This window comes from Protopterus annectens, chromosome 11.part0 (genome assembly GCF_019279795.1).
Source record: "Protopterus annectens isolate FY-2018-M chromosome 11.part0, PAN1.0, whole genome shotgun sequence".
In the NCBI taxonomy this organism is placed as follows: Eukaryota; Metazoa; Chordata; order Ceratodontiformes; family Protopteridae; genus Protopterus; species Protopterus annectens.
The window spans coordinates 388,912,875-388,929,345 of NC_056745.1; the positions used below are offsets into that span (position 1 = coordinate 388,912,875).

The following is a 16,471-nucleotide window of genomic DNA, read 5'->3' on the forward strand; positions in this document are numbered from 1 at the left end:
CAATTGGTAGTTCTGGGGAAGGCAAACAGGTCTATATCTGTGCTCCCCCATTTGTTTATCAACATGTTGAAAGTCTTTGGTTCCAGTTTCCAATCGTGTGGGTCCATGAGATTTCTGCTTAGTTCATCTGCCAGTGTATTTACTTTTCCTGGCAGGAATTGAGCCTGTAGATGCACTTGGTAGCTCAAGGCTGTGTTCCACAGAGCCATGGCTCGTCTTCAGAGGGGGTAGGAATGGGTACCCCACTGCTTGTTTAGGTACCACATAACAGTGGTGTTGTCTGTCTTTACCATTAATAATTGTCCTGGAAGAATGTGGTCCTTGAAGGCTGTCAGAGAATTCTGTACAGCTAACATTTCTTTTTGATTGATATGCAGGTGCATTTGACTTGGGTTCCATTTGCCCTGATTGCACTTCCCTGCCAGGTGAGCCCCCCATGCATAGTCGGATGCATCTGTTTGTTAGTGTTTGGGCAGCAGGGGGTAGAGTGAATGGCAGTCCCTTGTTTTGATGGCAGGCCTCTGCCCACCAAAGGAATTCTAACCGTAGGCAAGGTATGACAGGAATCTTTTAGTTATGTACTCACCATAACTTCAGATGTTTGGGATCCATCTCGCCTACATTCTGACTGATGGGTTCGGAGCCGATCCCTCGGCTCCGACTCGGCACGCTTATGCCAAAGAGCGAAGTCTCTTATTGGCTGAGCTTACTATATCCCAGGATGCACCACTACCAGTCCCCCAGATCTAGTTTGTCCGCATACATGCACACATGCACGCCCTGCTTATATAACATCGTCAAATGAAACAAGATAAAACAGTAGAACTCAAAACCGTTCAATCTCTTCTGATCTCCAAGGCAGGGGGAAGGAGGGTGGGTATTAGGAATGTGCGAGATGGATCCCAAACATCTGAAGTTATGGTGAGTACATAACTAAAAGATGTTATGTGATCCTATCTCGCCTACATTCTGACTGATGGGACAGCGTCCCTAGCACCTGAATCCTGGGTGGCTCACTGGAAAACACTCCTGAGTACCGTGGAACCAAATGATGCTCGTCCTTTAGATGCCACATCCAATTTGTAGTGGGAAATGAAAGTGTGCGGATTGGACCAAGTAGCCGCAGCACAAATCTCCGATATAGCGAGCTTGGAATGAAAAGCTATAGAAGTAGCCATAGCTCTGGTAGAATGAGCTTTGATAGATGTTGTAAGTTGCTTATTTGAAGAAGAATAAGCCTGAGTTATGCAATCTCTAATCCATTTGGAAATAGTAGCTTTTGTGATGGTTTGACCCAATTTATTATCTGAGAAGGACACAAACAACTGGTCTGACTTACGAAGTTGCTGAGTCCTGTGTAAATAGAAGCGTAATTGCCTGTGAACATCCAATTTATGGAAAGTGTATTCTGCTTCATTGGAGAAATTTGGGAAGAAAACTGGTAACTCTAGAGACTGTTGGAGACAAAGATTAGAACAGACCTTTGGGACAAAGGATGGATTAGGCCTAAGAGATACTCTGTCCTTGTGGAAAATTAAGTACGGTGGTTTAATGGACAGGGCTTGAAGCTCTGAAACTCTTCTTGCAGAAGTAATTGCAACTAGGAAAGCAGTTTTCCAAGACAGATATTTTAACTCACATGTAGCAGCCGGTTCGAAAGGGGAAGATGTCAATGCACGAAGCACTAAATCTAGATCCCACGGAGGCGCAGGATGAGAAACTGGGGGTCTCAACAGACCCGCACCTTTAATGAAAGTTTTGCATAGTCTGCAGCTCATCAATGGAGGATCCATGGACTCGTGAAATTTAGAGATTGCCGCTAGTTGGACTTTAATAGTAGAGACAGAAGATCCTTGATTAAATAGGGATGTTAAAAATTTCAAAACCTCTGGGATAGGAGCAGTGATAGGGTCTAAGCCCTTGAGTTGAGCCCAGATAGCAAACCTCTTCCACTTACTGAGGTACAATTTGTTAGTGGTGGGTTTGTGGGCCGAAGATAAAATGTGAACAACTTCCGGGTCTAATGTGTGACTTCTGACTAAAGTCGGAAGTGGAGGAGCCAAGCTGTCAACTTCAAAGATCGAAGGGACTGATGCTGTTGTCCCGACTGATGAATTAGCAGGTCCGGAATTAGGTCTAAAGTCCATGGATCGTCCACTGCATATTTCTTCAGGTAAGGAAACCATACCTGACGAGGCCAGTATGGGGCAATCAATATCATTGCGGACCCCAACTGAGAAGCTTTTTGAATGACTTTGGAGAGAAGTGGAATCGGAGGACAGGCATAAAGTAGCCCTGTTGGCCAAGGTTGTGCTAGAGCATCCATAGCTGGTACTCCCTGATGTGGAGTCAAGGAGAAGAACCTTTTGCACTTGGTGTTTAGTGGAGTTGCAAATAGGTCGCAGCACGGCGTCCCCCATCTCCTGAAAACCTGAGCTGCTACTGTTTCGTTTAGGGACCACTCGTGAGGAGAGAGAATTGTCCTGCTCAATTTGTCTGCCAATATATTTGATTTCCCCGGAATGTGGGTCGCTACCAAGAAGCGGTTGGTAGCTACCGCCCATTCCCACACCCTCATGGCCTCTCTGCAAAGGGGTAAGATCTGGTCCCTCCTTGTTTGTTCAGATACCAGACCACCGACATGTTGTCTGTGTGGATGGCGATGATGCCCTGAGGAAGAAACTTGTGTAAGGCCTGTAGGGATAGAAGTACAGCCCTCATCTCCAACACATTGATGTGGAGAAGAGCTTCGTCTGGAAGCCAGGAGCCCTGAACTAACCTGCCCAGACAATGCCCCCCCCACCCTATCTGGGAGGCATCTGTCGTCAGGGTAACCACTGGAGAGGGAATAACAAAGGGGCTTCCTTGATTTAGATTGGATGTCTGAAGCCACCAGCGAAGGTCCCGTTTGCATGTTTCCGTAATCATGATGTGATGATTGAGGGGAAGATCCTGAAAGGACCATTGAGTTGACAATAGCCACTGATGAATCCTCATGTGCAATCTTGCCAGAGGAACTAAAAGAACCGTGGCAGACATTGAACCTAAAACTTGTAGAACCATCCTGGCTGGGGCTTTGGATCTCGAGATCAGAGCTTGAACTTGGCCCTGTAAAGTTTGGATCCTTTCGGCAGGAAGAAAGACGCGCATCAATCTTGAGTCTATCTCTGCTCCTATGAACCTTATGCGCTGAGAGGGCAGCAAGACAGACTTTGACCAATTGAATGTAATCCCCAGGGTAGCACCCAGGGAGATGGTGGCTTTGAGGTTGTCCATTAGTAGATGCCTGGTGGTGGCAGTCAGGAGCCAGTCGTCCAGATAGGGAAACACTTGGAATCCAAGACTTCTCAGGTGAGCCGTCACTACTGCCAAACACTTGGTGAACACCCTGGGGGCTGTGGTGAGACCAAAGGGCAGAGCACAAAATTGGTAATGACTGACTCCCAGGCTGAAGTGCAGATACCTCCTGGACGCCTGATGTATCGGTATGTGATAATAGGCGTCCTTGAGGTCTATGGAGCACATCCAAACATCCTTCTCCAACAATGGGAGAATGGATTGTAACGTGACCATTCGAATTTGGATTTCGTGACGGATTGGTTCAGTCTGCTGAGATCCAATATTGGTCTCAGGTCCCCTGTCTTTTGGCACTAAAAGAACCTGGAGTAATTTCCTGATCCGATCTGGTCTGTGGGGACCGGTTGGATGACTCCTTTTCTAGCAGCTTTAAAGCTTCTGCGGCTGCCATTTCCCTTTGACTGGGTGGTGGGTCCGGGATTTTTGGACGGGGAGAGTATGTGAATGGGATGGTGTAACCTCCGGCAATGATCCGAAGCACCCATCTGTCCTGAGTGATTGACTCCCAGGCTTTTAGGTGCTTGGCAACGACACCCGACTGGCTCGAGCAGCACAGCCGGGCAATCCCTCATGATGTGTGGGAGGCTGACGAGCCACGAAAGGACTCGCGGTCTCCAGAATTGCGGGGCCCTCTGCCGCCTCTGGGACGGCGTCTCCCAGAAAAATTTCCCGTCCTCTGCCTCTGGAAGGGGAATCTTCCTGCTGTTGGGGGAAAAACTTACGAGATTTGCGGAACCACATCTTCCCCCCTCCTTTAGCCTTGGGGTAAGGCCGAAAGGGAGTGGAATAATGGGCACCTACGGCAGATAAAGTTTTTCCCTCTTGCTCACAGCGGGTAAGGGTGTCTTTAACCTTCGGTCCAAACAAAGAGGACCCATCAAAGGGAGCGCGGCGAAGGAAGACTTGAAGGCCTCCAGAACTGACACAAGCGGAGCCAGGCTTGTCTCCGAAGAGCCACGCCTGTGCCTGCCGCTCTACCCGCCCTTGCCGCATAGGAAATGAGCCTCATGGACGAGTTAGAAATTGACGTAAGGATAGCCAACTGAGAGCTAACCGACTGGGCTAGCTGCTCAGGTAGGTTACCCGAGAGGGAATCTGACAACTCCTTGACCAGATCCCTCTGAAGCCTGGTAAAATGTGCCAAATAATTCAGAGACCTTAAAGTAAAGGCCGCTGAAGTCAGGGTGCGCTTCCCGTACCTGTCCATGCTCCTAGACTCCTTATTAGGAGGATGGACGGACGTTGAAGCCTCTGCCACGTCCTGTTGTGTAGCAGATGCCACCACCATGGCATCTACAGCCACGCCTTTAGTAAGGAACTCCTTCTCGGGTGGGGCAGACAAAAATTTATATGGACGAGAAGGGACTGGTTCCACGGTATCTGGATGTTCCCACGCCCTCCGACAAACTAAATCCAGAAGCTCGTCGAAGGGCGGAGACACCCAGGAGGCGGAGGGCTGAGCCCCAAAGGCCTTGAGCAGCACTGACTCATCGGCAGAGGGGGGTTTGGATATCCAGCCGCCTCGTTGTTTGAGGATCTCTAAGATGTCTGCAAATGAGACATCATCCGAGGGCGACTGGGACCCCTCTGCATCATCAAGATCAGTGTCCGATGTAATAGACTCGGGGAGTCCACGTGCTTCCTCTTGCACGATCTCTTCCTTGGGGGTTCCTCCGAAGACAACTCCGAAGAACCCTCAGGAGGAGGGGAACCCCCAATGGGGGTAACCTCAGGCCTAGGGGCTCCGCTGTCTACGGACAGGGGAACTGCCAAAGACCCAGTCTCCACGCCCAGGGAAGGTGCCGGTAAAGCCGGAGAGATGGCCAAAGAAGACTTGGCCAAGGCACTCCTCATGGCTCTGAAAGCCGGACCCCCAGAATCCTGGGAGTGTCCGGTCCCCGGAGCCATGATAGCCGACGGAAGTCCCGCAGCCGAAGCACCGAGGGGGAGGCTCGGAACCGAAAGCATAGGTCCCGAAACATCACCCCCGGGTCCAGCCGAAGAAGTCCGTGTACCAAACTCGGACCCGAAAGCCCGGGTTGGAGTAAGGGTCGGAGCCGACCCTAAGATCTCCACCGGCTCCAACAGCACCTGCTCCGACAGAGCCGAAGCAGTCGGAGGAGGAATGGCAATGGGATGGGCCAGGGTTATCGGCTCCGAAGCCAACTGGGTCGGAACCGAAACAAATTTTTGGAAGACTGGGGACTGGAGCACCCTGTCTATATCTGAATCCGACATTCTCGAAGACCGAGAGGAAACTGAACGGGTTCGAGACGGCCTCTCCAACGGTCCCAAAGGGCTAGGGGACCGGCTCCGAGGCGACTCGATGACTATCGGCGCCGAAGGAATACACACACTAGATTCCATCGGTGCTGAGGTGGACTTCGGCGCCGAGGAGGAAGTGTCTGAGCGGGCGACCCTTGTCGGCTCCGAGACCAGTGGAGCCGACGAAGGTGACCCGCCTCTCGATGCCCCAGCCATCGGCTCCGAAGCCAGAGGAGTCGAGACTGGTGGCATTGAGGCAGACCGTTCCATCCTCGGCTCCGAAGTCCTTGGAGCCGAAGGAGAGGCCTGCCTATGTCTTTTGGCGGTCGGATCCGACGGACTGGTCGGAACCGACGCCCTTTTCTTTTTAGCCGGAGAAGGAGAGGATGCCAAGGCTTCTTCAAAAGAAGGTTTTATTAACCCCTTAAGAATCAGTTTATTTTTCCTCTCCTGGAGGACCCTTGAGGAAAAAGCGTGACACACGCTGCATGACTCCTGTAAATGTTTTGCACCCAAACAATACACACAGAGCGAGTGATCGTCTGTGATGGACATTTTGAAATTGCATTTGGTGCATTTTTTAAAGCCTGAAGGCCTAGGATTTTGAGACATTATGGTAAAACAATTTGAGTAATCTTGACAGAAAAATACAAACTGACTTTCTGTTTGACACTACCTAATAAAAGGTTACAGTAATCGCTTAAAAGCGTTGCAAATAACAAGGGTACTTTGAAACCCTGTAAGTTTTAAAGAGGGTTGACTGACCGGGAAGGCCCTAAGATGAAGGAGGCCTACCAAACTCAACCCAATCACACAACAAGTCTTAAACAAACTCCAAACACACACAAAAGTGAAGAATAGCCGTTAAAACAGCTTTTGGTGACAAGACAGCAAAAAAACTGACAGAAAAAGTTAGTAAAATTACTACTCAGCTCAGCCAGCTCGAGACCACGTCTTCGCAGGTTAGCGGCAAACGAGATCTGGGGGACTGGTAGTGGTGCATCCTGGGATATAGTAAGCTCAGCCAATAAGAGACTTCGCTCTTTGGCATAAGCGTGCCGAGTCGGAGCCGAGGGATCGGCTCCGAACCCATCAGTCAGAATGTAGGCGAGATAGGATCACATAACATCATTGCTTCTAGATCCTGAGAATGTTGACACTATAGGCTTTTTAGATATCATTGTAGTTTCCTCATATGCTGCCTTGCATATGGAATTAGTAGAATGCACAAGGCCATGAACACCAAGGCTTGCAGTATTTGCCTTGCAGATAGCAGGGTTTTTGTGGCCACTAGTCTGAAAGTAAGTTGTCAAATGAATTTGTTTCTCTGGCATGAGGAAAGCCATCTGGGAAGTTGTGTTCAAGGTTGCTCCCAGGAATATAATTTGCTGACAGGATACCAGCTGTGATTTCTTTTCGTTTATGGTGTACTCCAGACAAGTTAGCACCTTTTGTACAAATGCCAGATGATTCAGAAGTATGTCCTGGCTTTCTGACTGAATTAGACAATCGCCCATGTATGGGTATATTTGAATATTTCTTTGCCTGCAAAATGCAATGACTGGAGCTAGGCACTTTGTGAATACCCTGGGTGCAGTAGATAAGCCAAAGGGCAGTGCAGAGAACTGATAGTGCATGCAGCCTAATTTGAAGTGTATGTATCTTATGCAGGATTCCCTGATTGGGATGTGCAGGTAGGCTTCCTTTAAATCCAGTGTTGCCAACCAGGCATCTTTGCCTATCATGGGAAGCAACTGGTGAAGAGTTAGCATTTTGAATTTTGGAATCACCAAAAACGTGTTTAGGATAGAAAGGTCCAGGATAGGACACCATAAGTTGTCTTTTCTGGGTACCAGGAAAAGTCTTGAGTAGAAACCTTGTCCCTTTTCCTCTTCTGGTACAGTCCGAATAGCCTTTAATCTTAAGAGAGAGAGAACTTGCTTTTGAGCCTCTGCCCACTGATTTGGGGGTAGATCTGGCTAACCGTTTGGGGTTGGTAACGTGAGGAAACGAAATCTGTATCCTTGGGAAACTATGTTTAAAACCCATTTGTCCTGGGTAATTAGTTTCCAGTTTTTTGCTTGCAGAGCAATCATTCCCCCTAAAGGAGCAGTCAGTTGAGAAGTGCTTGGAAGTTTTAAAGTTAAGTCACTGAGACAGCTTATCACAGGGGGGAATCTTACTACTCCCTGATTTGGAAGTGGGAGCCCCCCACTGCTTAGTCCTGTGCGTACCCTGGGACTGAAGCCTCGTTGTTCTGCTGGTTCTGGGTTTGAACTGAGAAGGCCTGGAAGAGGCAGGAAAGGACCACTTTTCTGAGGGCCAATGCCTACTAAATCTTGGAGGCTGCACTTGTAAGAAATCTTTAACAGTTTGCGTAGATTTAGCTTTTTCCTTCATCTTTTTAAGAACTTCTTCTGCTTTGTTGCCAAATAGGCAGTCCTGATTTAAGGGAGCATTCAGCAATTTAGTTTTAACATGATCTGGCAAAGATTGCTCCTTAAGCCAAGCATGCCTTCTAAGTACAGACCCGGTGACAGCAGCCCTGCATGATGCCTCTAGTGAATCAAAACTGCATTGCAAAGTATGTTTTCCAACCTGTTCACCAGAATGCATTAAATCCTGTAAATCCTTATTTTTAGCACAATCAGGAATCAACATAATTTTCTGTTTAAGCAATCCAATAATATGCTGCTGATACTTTAACATGTGAAACTGGCAATTTAAGGCCCTGATGGCCAAGGTTGCAGAGGTGTATACCTTCTTACCCCATCTATCCACGGCCCTGGAATCTCTATCAGAGGGGGTAGGATTTTTAACAGTAGTAGCCTTAATACCCTTGGGTCCCTGTGAAATGGTCTCAGGATCCACAGTAGGATTTTTAAAAAGGAACTTATGAGAATCAGGAACCCTGTAATATCTATCAGGTTTTCTGGGAGCAGGAGGTAAAGAGTCAGGGGCCAAGCTAGATTCCGAAAAGGCATTGTCAACAATGTCCAGCACGGGAGGGATGGCTAAAGGCCTGTGTTGTGACAGGAGTAAGAAATCTCTAAGCCTCTTTTTAGAATCAGAGTAATCCTGGCTTTCCCAGTGAAAATGCTCCGTAAGAGTATGCAAAGTTTCACCAAACGAAAAATCCTCTGGGGGAGAAGTAAAGGGAATAGAGTCTTCTACATCAGAATCCTCATAGGTGGATAAGGGTAAATCCTGGTCATCAGAAGAGACAGAAATTTCAGAATCCTGGTCAGAAGTATCATAAGCAAATTCAGTCCTAGGTCTCTTAGAGGGGGAAGGTTGGCTTCCCCTGATTAAAGTAATAAGGTCTTCAGCCATTCTTATAATTTGTTTTTTAGGCATAGAGGCCTGACCATGCGGTCTGGGTGTCGGTTTCCTAGGTATGGTTTGAGTTTTAGGCCTTGAAGAAGAAGATGGCGTTAGTTTAATATGCAAGTCAGTAGGCCTAAATATACCCTCAGAAGCCAGTGCCTGCAAAGCAGCTCCGGACCCATCCAAGGTAGAGACATCCGCAGGTTCCACAGTTGAAGCATCTTGCGGCATACCGGACTCTGAATGGGTCTCAGTAGAGGTCTGCGAATCTGAAGTAATGGGTATTATAGGCTGCGAAAGCGCCTCACTGAGTACCGGTGAACTGGCGACTAGCTTAGGAGAAGCATTGTCGGCAGCTTTGGGCCTAGGCGGCCTGTCTCTGTCTTTATCTCTGCATTTTTTCGGAATGTCGGTAGTCGGGTGGCTTACCGAAGACATATCTGGATAACTGAACCGAGTACCAAAATATTTAGAAGTGAAAATATACTGATGACAAATAGTTTGTAGTTTAAATAAGGCACAAAACTGACAGCGAGGTACGTCGTGGTCAGGGCCTAGGCAAGGAATACAGTACAAATGAAAATCTTTATGAGGTATTTGCTTTCCACAAGAAATACAATTATTGACTTTACTGACATCGGTTTAGAGCAAGGAAAAGTTTCCCCAACAGGATACTTAGCTTTAGTTGAAGACTTCAGTTCTGAAACTCGAAAATGAAAATTTCAGGAGTTGGCCGACCGGCACTTGCGAACTGCTTCTGCTTCGGGCACCGCATGGCAAGAAAAACTGATGTAATGGCGTTGGCTGCATGCTTTATACCTCTGACTTCCTGACATCATGGAAGATGAGACAGCAACCAACGCAGGACCCAAGACTCTGATAATCAGGCCGGCTGCAAGCAGATAACCCAAATGTGATGACTGCAACAGTGAAACATGGAGAGCATCAGCCTCTCTACTACTACACACCACCAGAAGACATCATTTGAGAGTTGTGGCAATATGGGCAGCACTGTCATAATTTTGAAAAACGTGGCCAACTCCGCAGGAAGCAGGAGTATGTGATACTTCAACTCCTTTATCAGCTATGGAGAATGCTTCTTCCTGTTTTGTGACTGTCTAAACACTGAAAAAGAAGAAGAAGAAGATGGAAGGGGCCATAAAGGCCCTCCACAGAGATGAGGCCAGTTTTATTTTTAGAAGGTCATCAATAAGGTCTTGAGTGACCAAATCAAAGAGGACATTCCTCTCAAAGTGACCATCAAAATGCAGTTCCAGAGTTCCTCCTTAATTGAAGACAATTTCAGCTATGCCACCCATAACAGACACTTACCTAAGCCCGTGCCTCTAACTATAGAAACCATGCAGTCAAAATTATACAGAACAAAGTAATGACCACATAGGATGCCATGAACAATGGGTGTACAATAACCTGTTTAAGCTCTTATCCACAGACTGAGGCAGGTGAAACAAACAGCTGAAGACTCTTAGCCCCATCACAGCATTGGGGTGCACTCTGTTATAACATATACTCAAAGCTTTGGACTCTCTTTTAGGTGGCCGAGTACAAATATAGTGTTCTCTAGGACCTATGATGCACCAAAGAGTTCACAAATGAGTCAGTGCAAGGATACTTGCTGAAGAGCTGTACTCAGGCAGGGGCTTTGAAAGGGCATCTACCTTCTTAGGTGTCAAAGGGGTAGAATCAGGGTGTCTCCAAAAAGTTTAAAAACATTCTTGGTAACAGACTCCATCAATGAGATGACTCCAGAACTCTTCAGACATCTTCCTCAGGTAAACTTCAAGGTATTTCTGTGAGGGTGTAACCTCATGTTCCTATCACAACCCCACCACAAGGCAATTCTTTGGAGGTGTAATAGGAACATGAAGTAACTCTATGCTCGTCATTATAAATCAAAGAGAGGTCATCTGAAGGAAAAATGGACAGGTGGACACATTACCTTTACCAATCTCAGAGAAAATATCCTCAAGCCTCTCTGTTTCATCACAGGAATTTTTTTTTTAATTTCAATATTTTTCAGTGAAATTATATGTAGTGTGGGTAATATACTGAAACACCGAGTTAATTAAATTTGACATTTCAATACAGAATCTCCCTCTCTCTCTTCTCTTCTCTCTCTCTCTCTCTCTCTCTCTCTATATATATATATATATATATATATATATATATACACACACACACACACACACACACACACACACACTTATAATAATGCAGCACAGACTACCAGTCCATAAAATTAAGATTACCTGAACACAAGGAGAGTCTTATCTATACAGCTGAGGCAACAGAAACTATATTAAGGACATGTTTTACGAGTCACACAAAGAAAAACACACTCTCTAAAAGCAATTTTAATACATTCCAAACATGTTTCAACCATCTTCTTTCATCCTGAATTCCTAGAGACAGGCTTCTTCAGGTTGTTCTGGAATGTCTTCTCCTTTGCTGCACTGTACACCCCAGAACTGCTGTTCCAAGCATAAGCTTTCCCTTCATTAAGGGTCCAACTTCTCTAACTAACAGGGCCACAGACCTCCTCTTTTATACCATTATAATGAAATAACTGTTTAACTTTATTTCTGTTATTTACATTATGTCACTTTTTGCAACGTTATGATACAACTGCCACAATGTGTTACCATTTAACACACATAATATTATCTGTCTATATGTATGCACACACACAAACACACACACACACACATAATACATATATGCATATGTATGCATATTATATGAATGTATAGCACTGGGTCAAAAGAGAGTTTATTGGCAATTTTTTGAAGAGGGGGAAGTGCCCTTATTTATTTTATTTGCATTTGTTTACCAGGGTAGATCTCCACTGACTTCTGACTCAGCCCAGGAGGGCCACCTGGTTAAGTGACTTGCTAAGAGTCACACAGTTAGGCAACGGAGGCTGAGGGGATCAAACCCTGGATCAATGGACCACAGGAAACAGCTCCTTAACAGCTCCTTAATCTTCTGTGCCAACTGCCAGATGACCTATAACATACCCCCCATATGGATGGATGTGTACCTTATATTTACTCCAAAACTAAATTCCTACAAAAAAATAGTATCCAGGCCTTCCCTTATATATATATATATATATATATATATATATATATATATACGTGTGTGTGTGTGTGTGTGTGTGTGTGTGTGTGTGTGTGTATATATATATATATATATATATATATATATATACACATTTGTTTATATATATATATATATATATATATATGTATATATATATATATATATATATATATACATATATATACATATATATATATACATACACACACATATACACACACACATACATTTATTTAGAGAGAGAGAGAGATTCATTATTCCCTAATTGTGTTAGAATTAGCAAATTCCTGGAGGCTACTTTACCATATTTCCTCCACAGTCACCCCTTCTATCAAACTTTCATCTCTTTTTCTCTGCTTCTGTCATTGCCTTACCCTACCTTGTATTACAGGTTGGTGATGATCCTATGAAAATTATATCTGAGTCTCAATGCTTTAAAGCAAATTCACTGAAAGACTTCTCGAACAATGGTCATATCCCAATACATATCCTATGTGCATATATATATATATATATATATATATATATATATATATATATATATATATACACACACATACATATATATGCATTTTATTTATTTATCTTGTCTTTTCATTTCCACCAACTATATTCCAGATTATTTCTAAAGAAGACCACAACAAGAAATATCAGTTCTGTTTTAGTGTGTATTTATAATGCAACTTCTTTTCTCTGGCCTCTGCATAGAAACAGCTCCTTGGTTTTTGAAGGAGCGATGTACAGTGGGAGAAAAAATAGAAACAGTAGAGAAAAACAAATATTCATGTGCTTAAAACTGTCTGCCTTGTGTTAACGTTTGGATTGTAAGATGGTATCAACCCAAACAGCTTCTCGACTGCTCACTGAGTTACAACTTGGAGAGGCTGTGACTGGCAGAGTTTAACAGGGCAAAGTAGAACTCCCTAAATGCTGCTTTCCCTTTGAAATACCTGCCAGAGCACACTCAGGAAACACACCAGCAGTGATTCTTTTCTTTTGGGAGATTTTTCCCTAGTTTACATATATGTGACCATGGAGTTGATTCAATATATGTTTGGATATGTAAGGGGCTTGCCCTCCTTTGGCTGGGGGGGGTTCAGGGGGACTGCCCTCCATGAAAACACTTAAACATCTTAATGCTCTCATTAGAACCCTGTAGCTAGTATCAAACTAAAACTAAAAACACTGTATATGTTTCAGCATGTCTGCAGATTGTTTCTAAAATGCAGATCACTTCCAACATAATGTTGCACTTACACTGAGAATCTCTATTAATCTGCAGCTTAACAAGTATATGGCCAGTTAATATAAATAATGTATACTGAAGCAAATACGCAGATCAAAACACTGCATTTGTGAATCAGAAAAAAATATAAATACACAGACACAGATATATATATGTGTGTGTGCATGTGTATGTCTGTGCATATAAATAAGAAAAAGTACAGTAAGGATTTATAACTTCTAAATTAAATGTGAATATCTTCTGAAGGATAAACTGCTGCAGCAGAAAGCAAGTGCAATATACAAATGTTTATTTGCCAAACAATTATCATTCAAAATACTCCAGAAAATATATATTCTATAAAGACAGTATTTATGAAACTGAAAAGTCCCATTGCGTCTCCACATCTCTAATATTAAAATATTGTAACTATAATGTTGCACAGACTCCCAAAATAAGAGACTCCTGGTTTCTAAATAAAAACAAATATTGCCTTTCTCCAAGACTGCGCAGGTTGAGACTGTTGAGGGGGTGTGTCCCCTAGCAATGATAAATACACTTCAATACCTTTCTGTAATAAAACAATTTGCTGCTGGGGTTGTATCTCAGTGCTGTTTATAGCATACCACAGTAATTCTGAAACCCTTTACTATTCTCTTACTTTTCTGGACACAGTGATAAACATGCCCCTTGTAAAACATGATGCTAATGGGTAACTGGGTCAAATAGCTACATAAGCACTAATTTCTCTGGTCAATCTCCTAAAGCAGTATTACAGAGTGCATGCTGATGCATACCTCAGCTTTCGGTATTCTGGCTTGGAGCTTTCTATCTAACTTATGATGTTACCTTTGTTTTCTCATGTCTGCGGACTTTTTGAGTCAATTATTTTGGGTGTGTTTCTATTGTGAAACTGTTTGCACACCTTGGTGCAAAGTAATATATAAGTTATAGCGTAGCGTGAACAGCCAACACAAATTGATTCCATGATTCTTCATCTACTAAAGTCAAAGGACATTAAACAACAAACTGCTTTCCTAAAGGTCATGCTTTATCTGAGAAAAGAAACAGGACAGTAGTCACTTACTGGCTTCAACTGGTTTAGTCTTCTGGTATGAAGATGTAGGAGATTCCATATCTTGAAATCCAGCAGCACTCTAGAAAAAACGTAAGAGAAAAAGATGAAAAAGAATAAGAATTGTCATAATAAAACTCAACATCAACTAGTTAAAGCCTACATACTGCAAGAACTTCTCTTCAAAGGAAACCAAGATACATAAACAAATAATTTGCTTAATGTCTCAATGCATCCAGCTGCAATCTGGGAATCAATCTGAGGTGAACATAGAGTATTTTATTTATAATTTAATAGCAGCAATATTTTCACAAAGTTTTTCTAATTAAAGCCAAGGCTTACAACAGCACAACCACGATTTATTACATGCAGAAGTTAAGTAGTAAGCTAACACATTGTGGAGGCACAGTGTAACTGCTGAGCTCTATTAGTACTACAGAGCTAACCAACAAATCAGAGACATGCAAGAGTTGCATGGAACAGAAGGTCATTAACAGCTCATTTACACATCTCTGAATCAATCACAATGCAGCTGGAACAACTTCATTAAATGCTAGTTTTATTTTTTTTGGGGGGGGGGGTGCAAGACCATTGCACCTTCCACACCACATTAATTATATATACACTAATTTTGAGACTACCCAATCTCAGGGAAAGGGAATAATTCTTCAACCCAAGGATTACCAATCTCGCACACCTGTCTGCCATCTGTTTCAGTTGACCAAATGGTGTCAACCCGACTAAGGGCTTGCAATCATTTGACTGCCTATTGCACACCCATATAGATAGACAGATAAATGTGTGTGTCTACATATATAGATAGATACATATTTCTGTATATATATATATATATATATATATATATATATATATATATATATATATATGGATCTACCTGATAACGCTGACACACCAAAACACGAACAACAAAATAACCAACACCACAAAACCGAAAGTTCAAAAACACGAAACTTCACATGCCCGACAAACCACAATCCCGACAATCAACAAAACAAATACTTTTTCCGAAAAAAACACACACAACACAAGCACACCAACAGCCTTACAAACCTACACTAAACCTTACATACACATCTATGCACTAACTTAACCCAAACCCTAACCCTAGGTCCGTCACTATCGCACACTTACCTTACCGGCACCCTAAACCTAACTCACTTAATCTGCCCCTAACCCTTAAGTCTGTCACTATCGCACACTTACCTTACCCACACCCTAACCCACTTAATCTGCCCCTAACCCTTAAACCTGTCACTATCACACACTTACCTTACCCGCACCCTGACCCTAACGTCCGTCCCTATCGCACACTTACCTTAACATGTCGATGTTCTCAGCATCGGGATTTTCAACTTTCGGTCTTCTCCGTTGTCGATCTTCCTGTGTCGGTTATCTCGTTGTTCTTCTCAGCTTTCAGCGTTATCAGGTAGACCCATATATATATATATATATATATATATATATATATATATATATATACACATAAAATGTATATATGCATTTGTAAATTGACTTTTTACCCACCCAACAATAAACCTTCCTTCCTATAATCTGCATTAACTTTCAGTGCTCCTGCTGCACCTTCCTCTGCAATATGGGTGACCATATCATCATTACTCTGTCAAGAAATTTATAGAATATAAAAAAATCGATAAATCAAAGGAAGTAACACTGAAGGGAAGAATCAGTGAGCTTGAAGAGAAACTTCGTAGAAATTATAGCTCTAATATAGAAACAAATAAATGATCTCCAGAAAGACTTTTACCTACTTTATACCAGGCAAGTATCATTCAATAAAATGAAAATGTTAGCTAGATACACTGAAAGGACACAAGTTCCATCAAAATACTAGCAAGAATGATAAATATTAACACAGCCTCTCCATTAATAACCAAAATTATATATCAAAATAAGACTTACAATTCAAATACTGAGATTATTCAAAATCTTTGAACAAATCTATTCTTAAACATATAGAGAGCAAATCTGATCATTCACCTGGAAAGAAAACAATCAATTTCTAAATCAGACAGCTTTTCCTAAACTCAACCAAAGTTAACAGGACCTTCTTACAGCTC

At 43.3% G+C, this 16,471-nt stretch overlaps 1 protein-coding gene across 1 annotated transcript in view; it reads right to left on the reverse strand.

Annotated features, from left to right (window-relative positions):
- LOC122815409 (src substrate cortactin-like) overlaps positions 1-16,471 on the reverse strand; it is a 706,001-nt gene that overhangs the window by 185,829 nt on the left and 503,701 nt on the right. Inside the window, exon 11 of the mRNA XM_044087879.1 lies at positions 14,385-14,454. Coding sequence (XP_043943814.1) covers positions 14,385-14,454 — 70 coding nt within the window. The remainder of the gene's footprint in view (positions 1-14,384; positions 14,455-16,471) is intronic.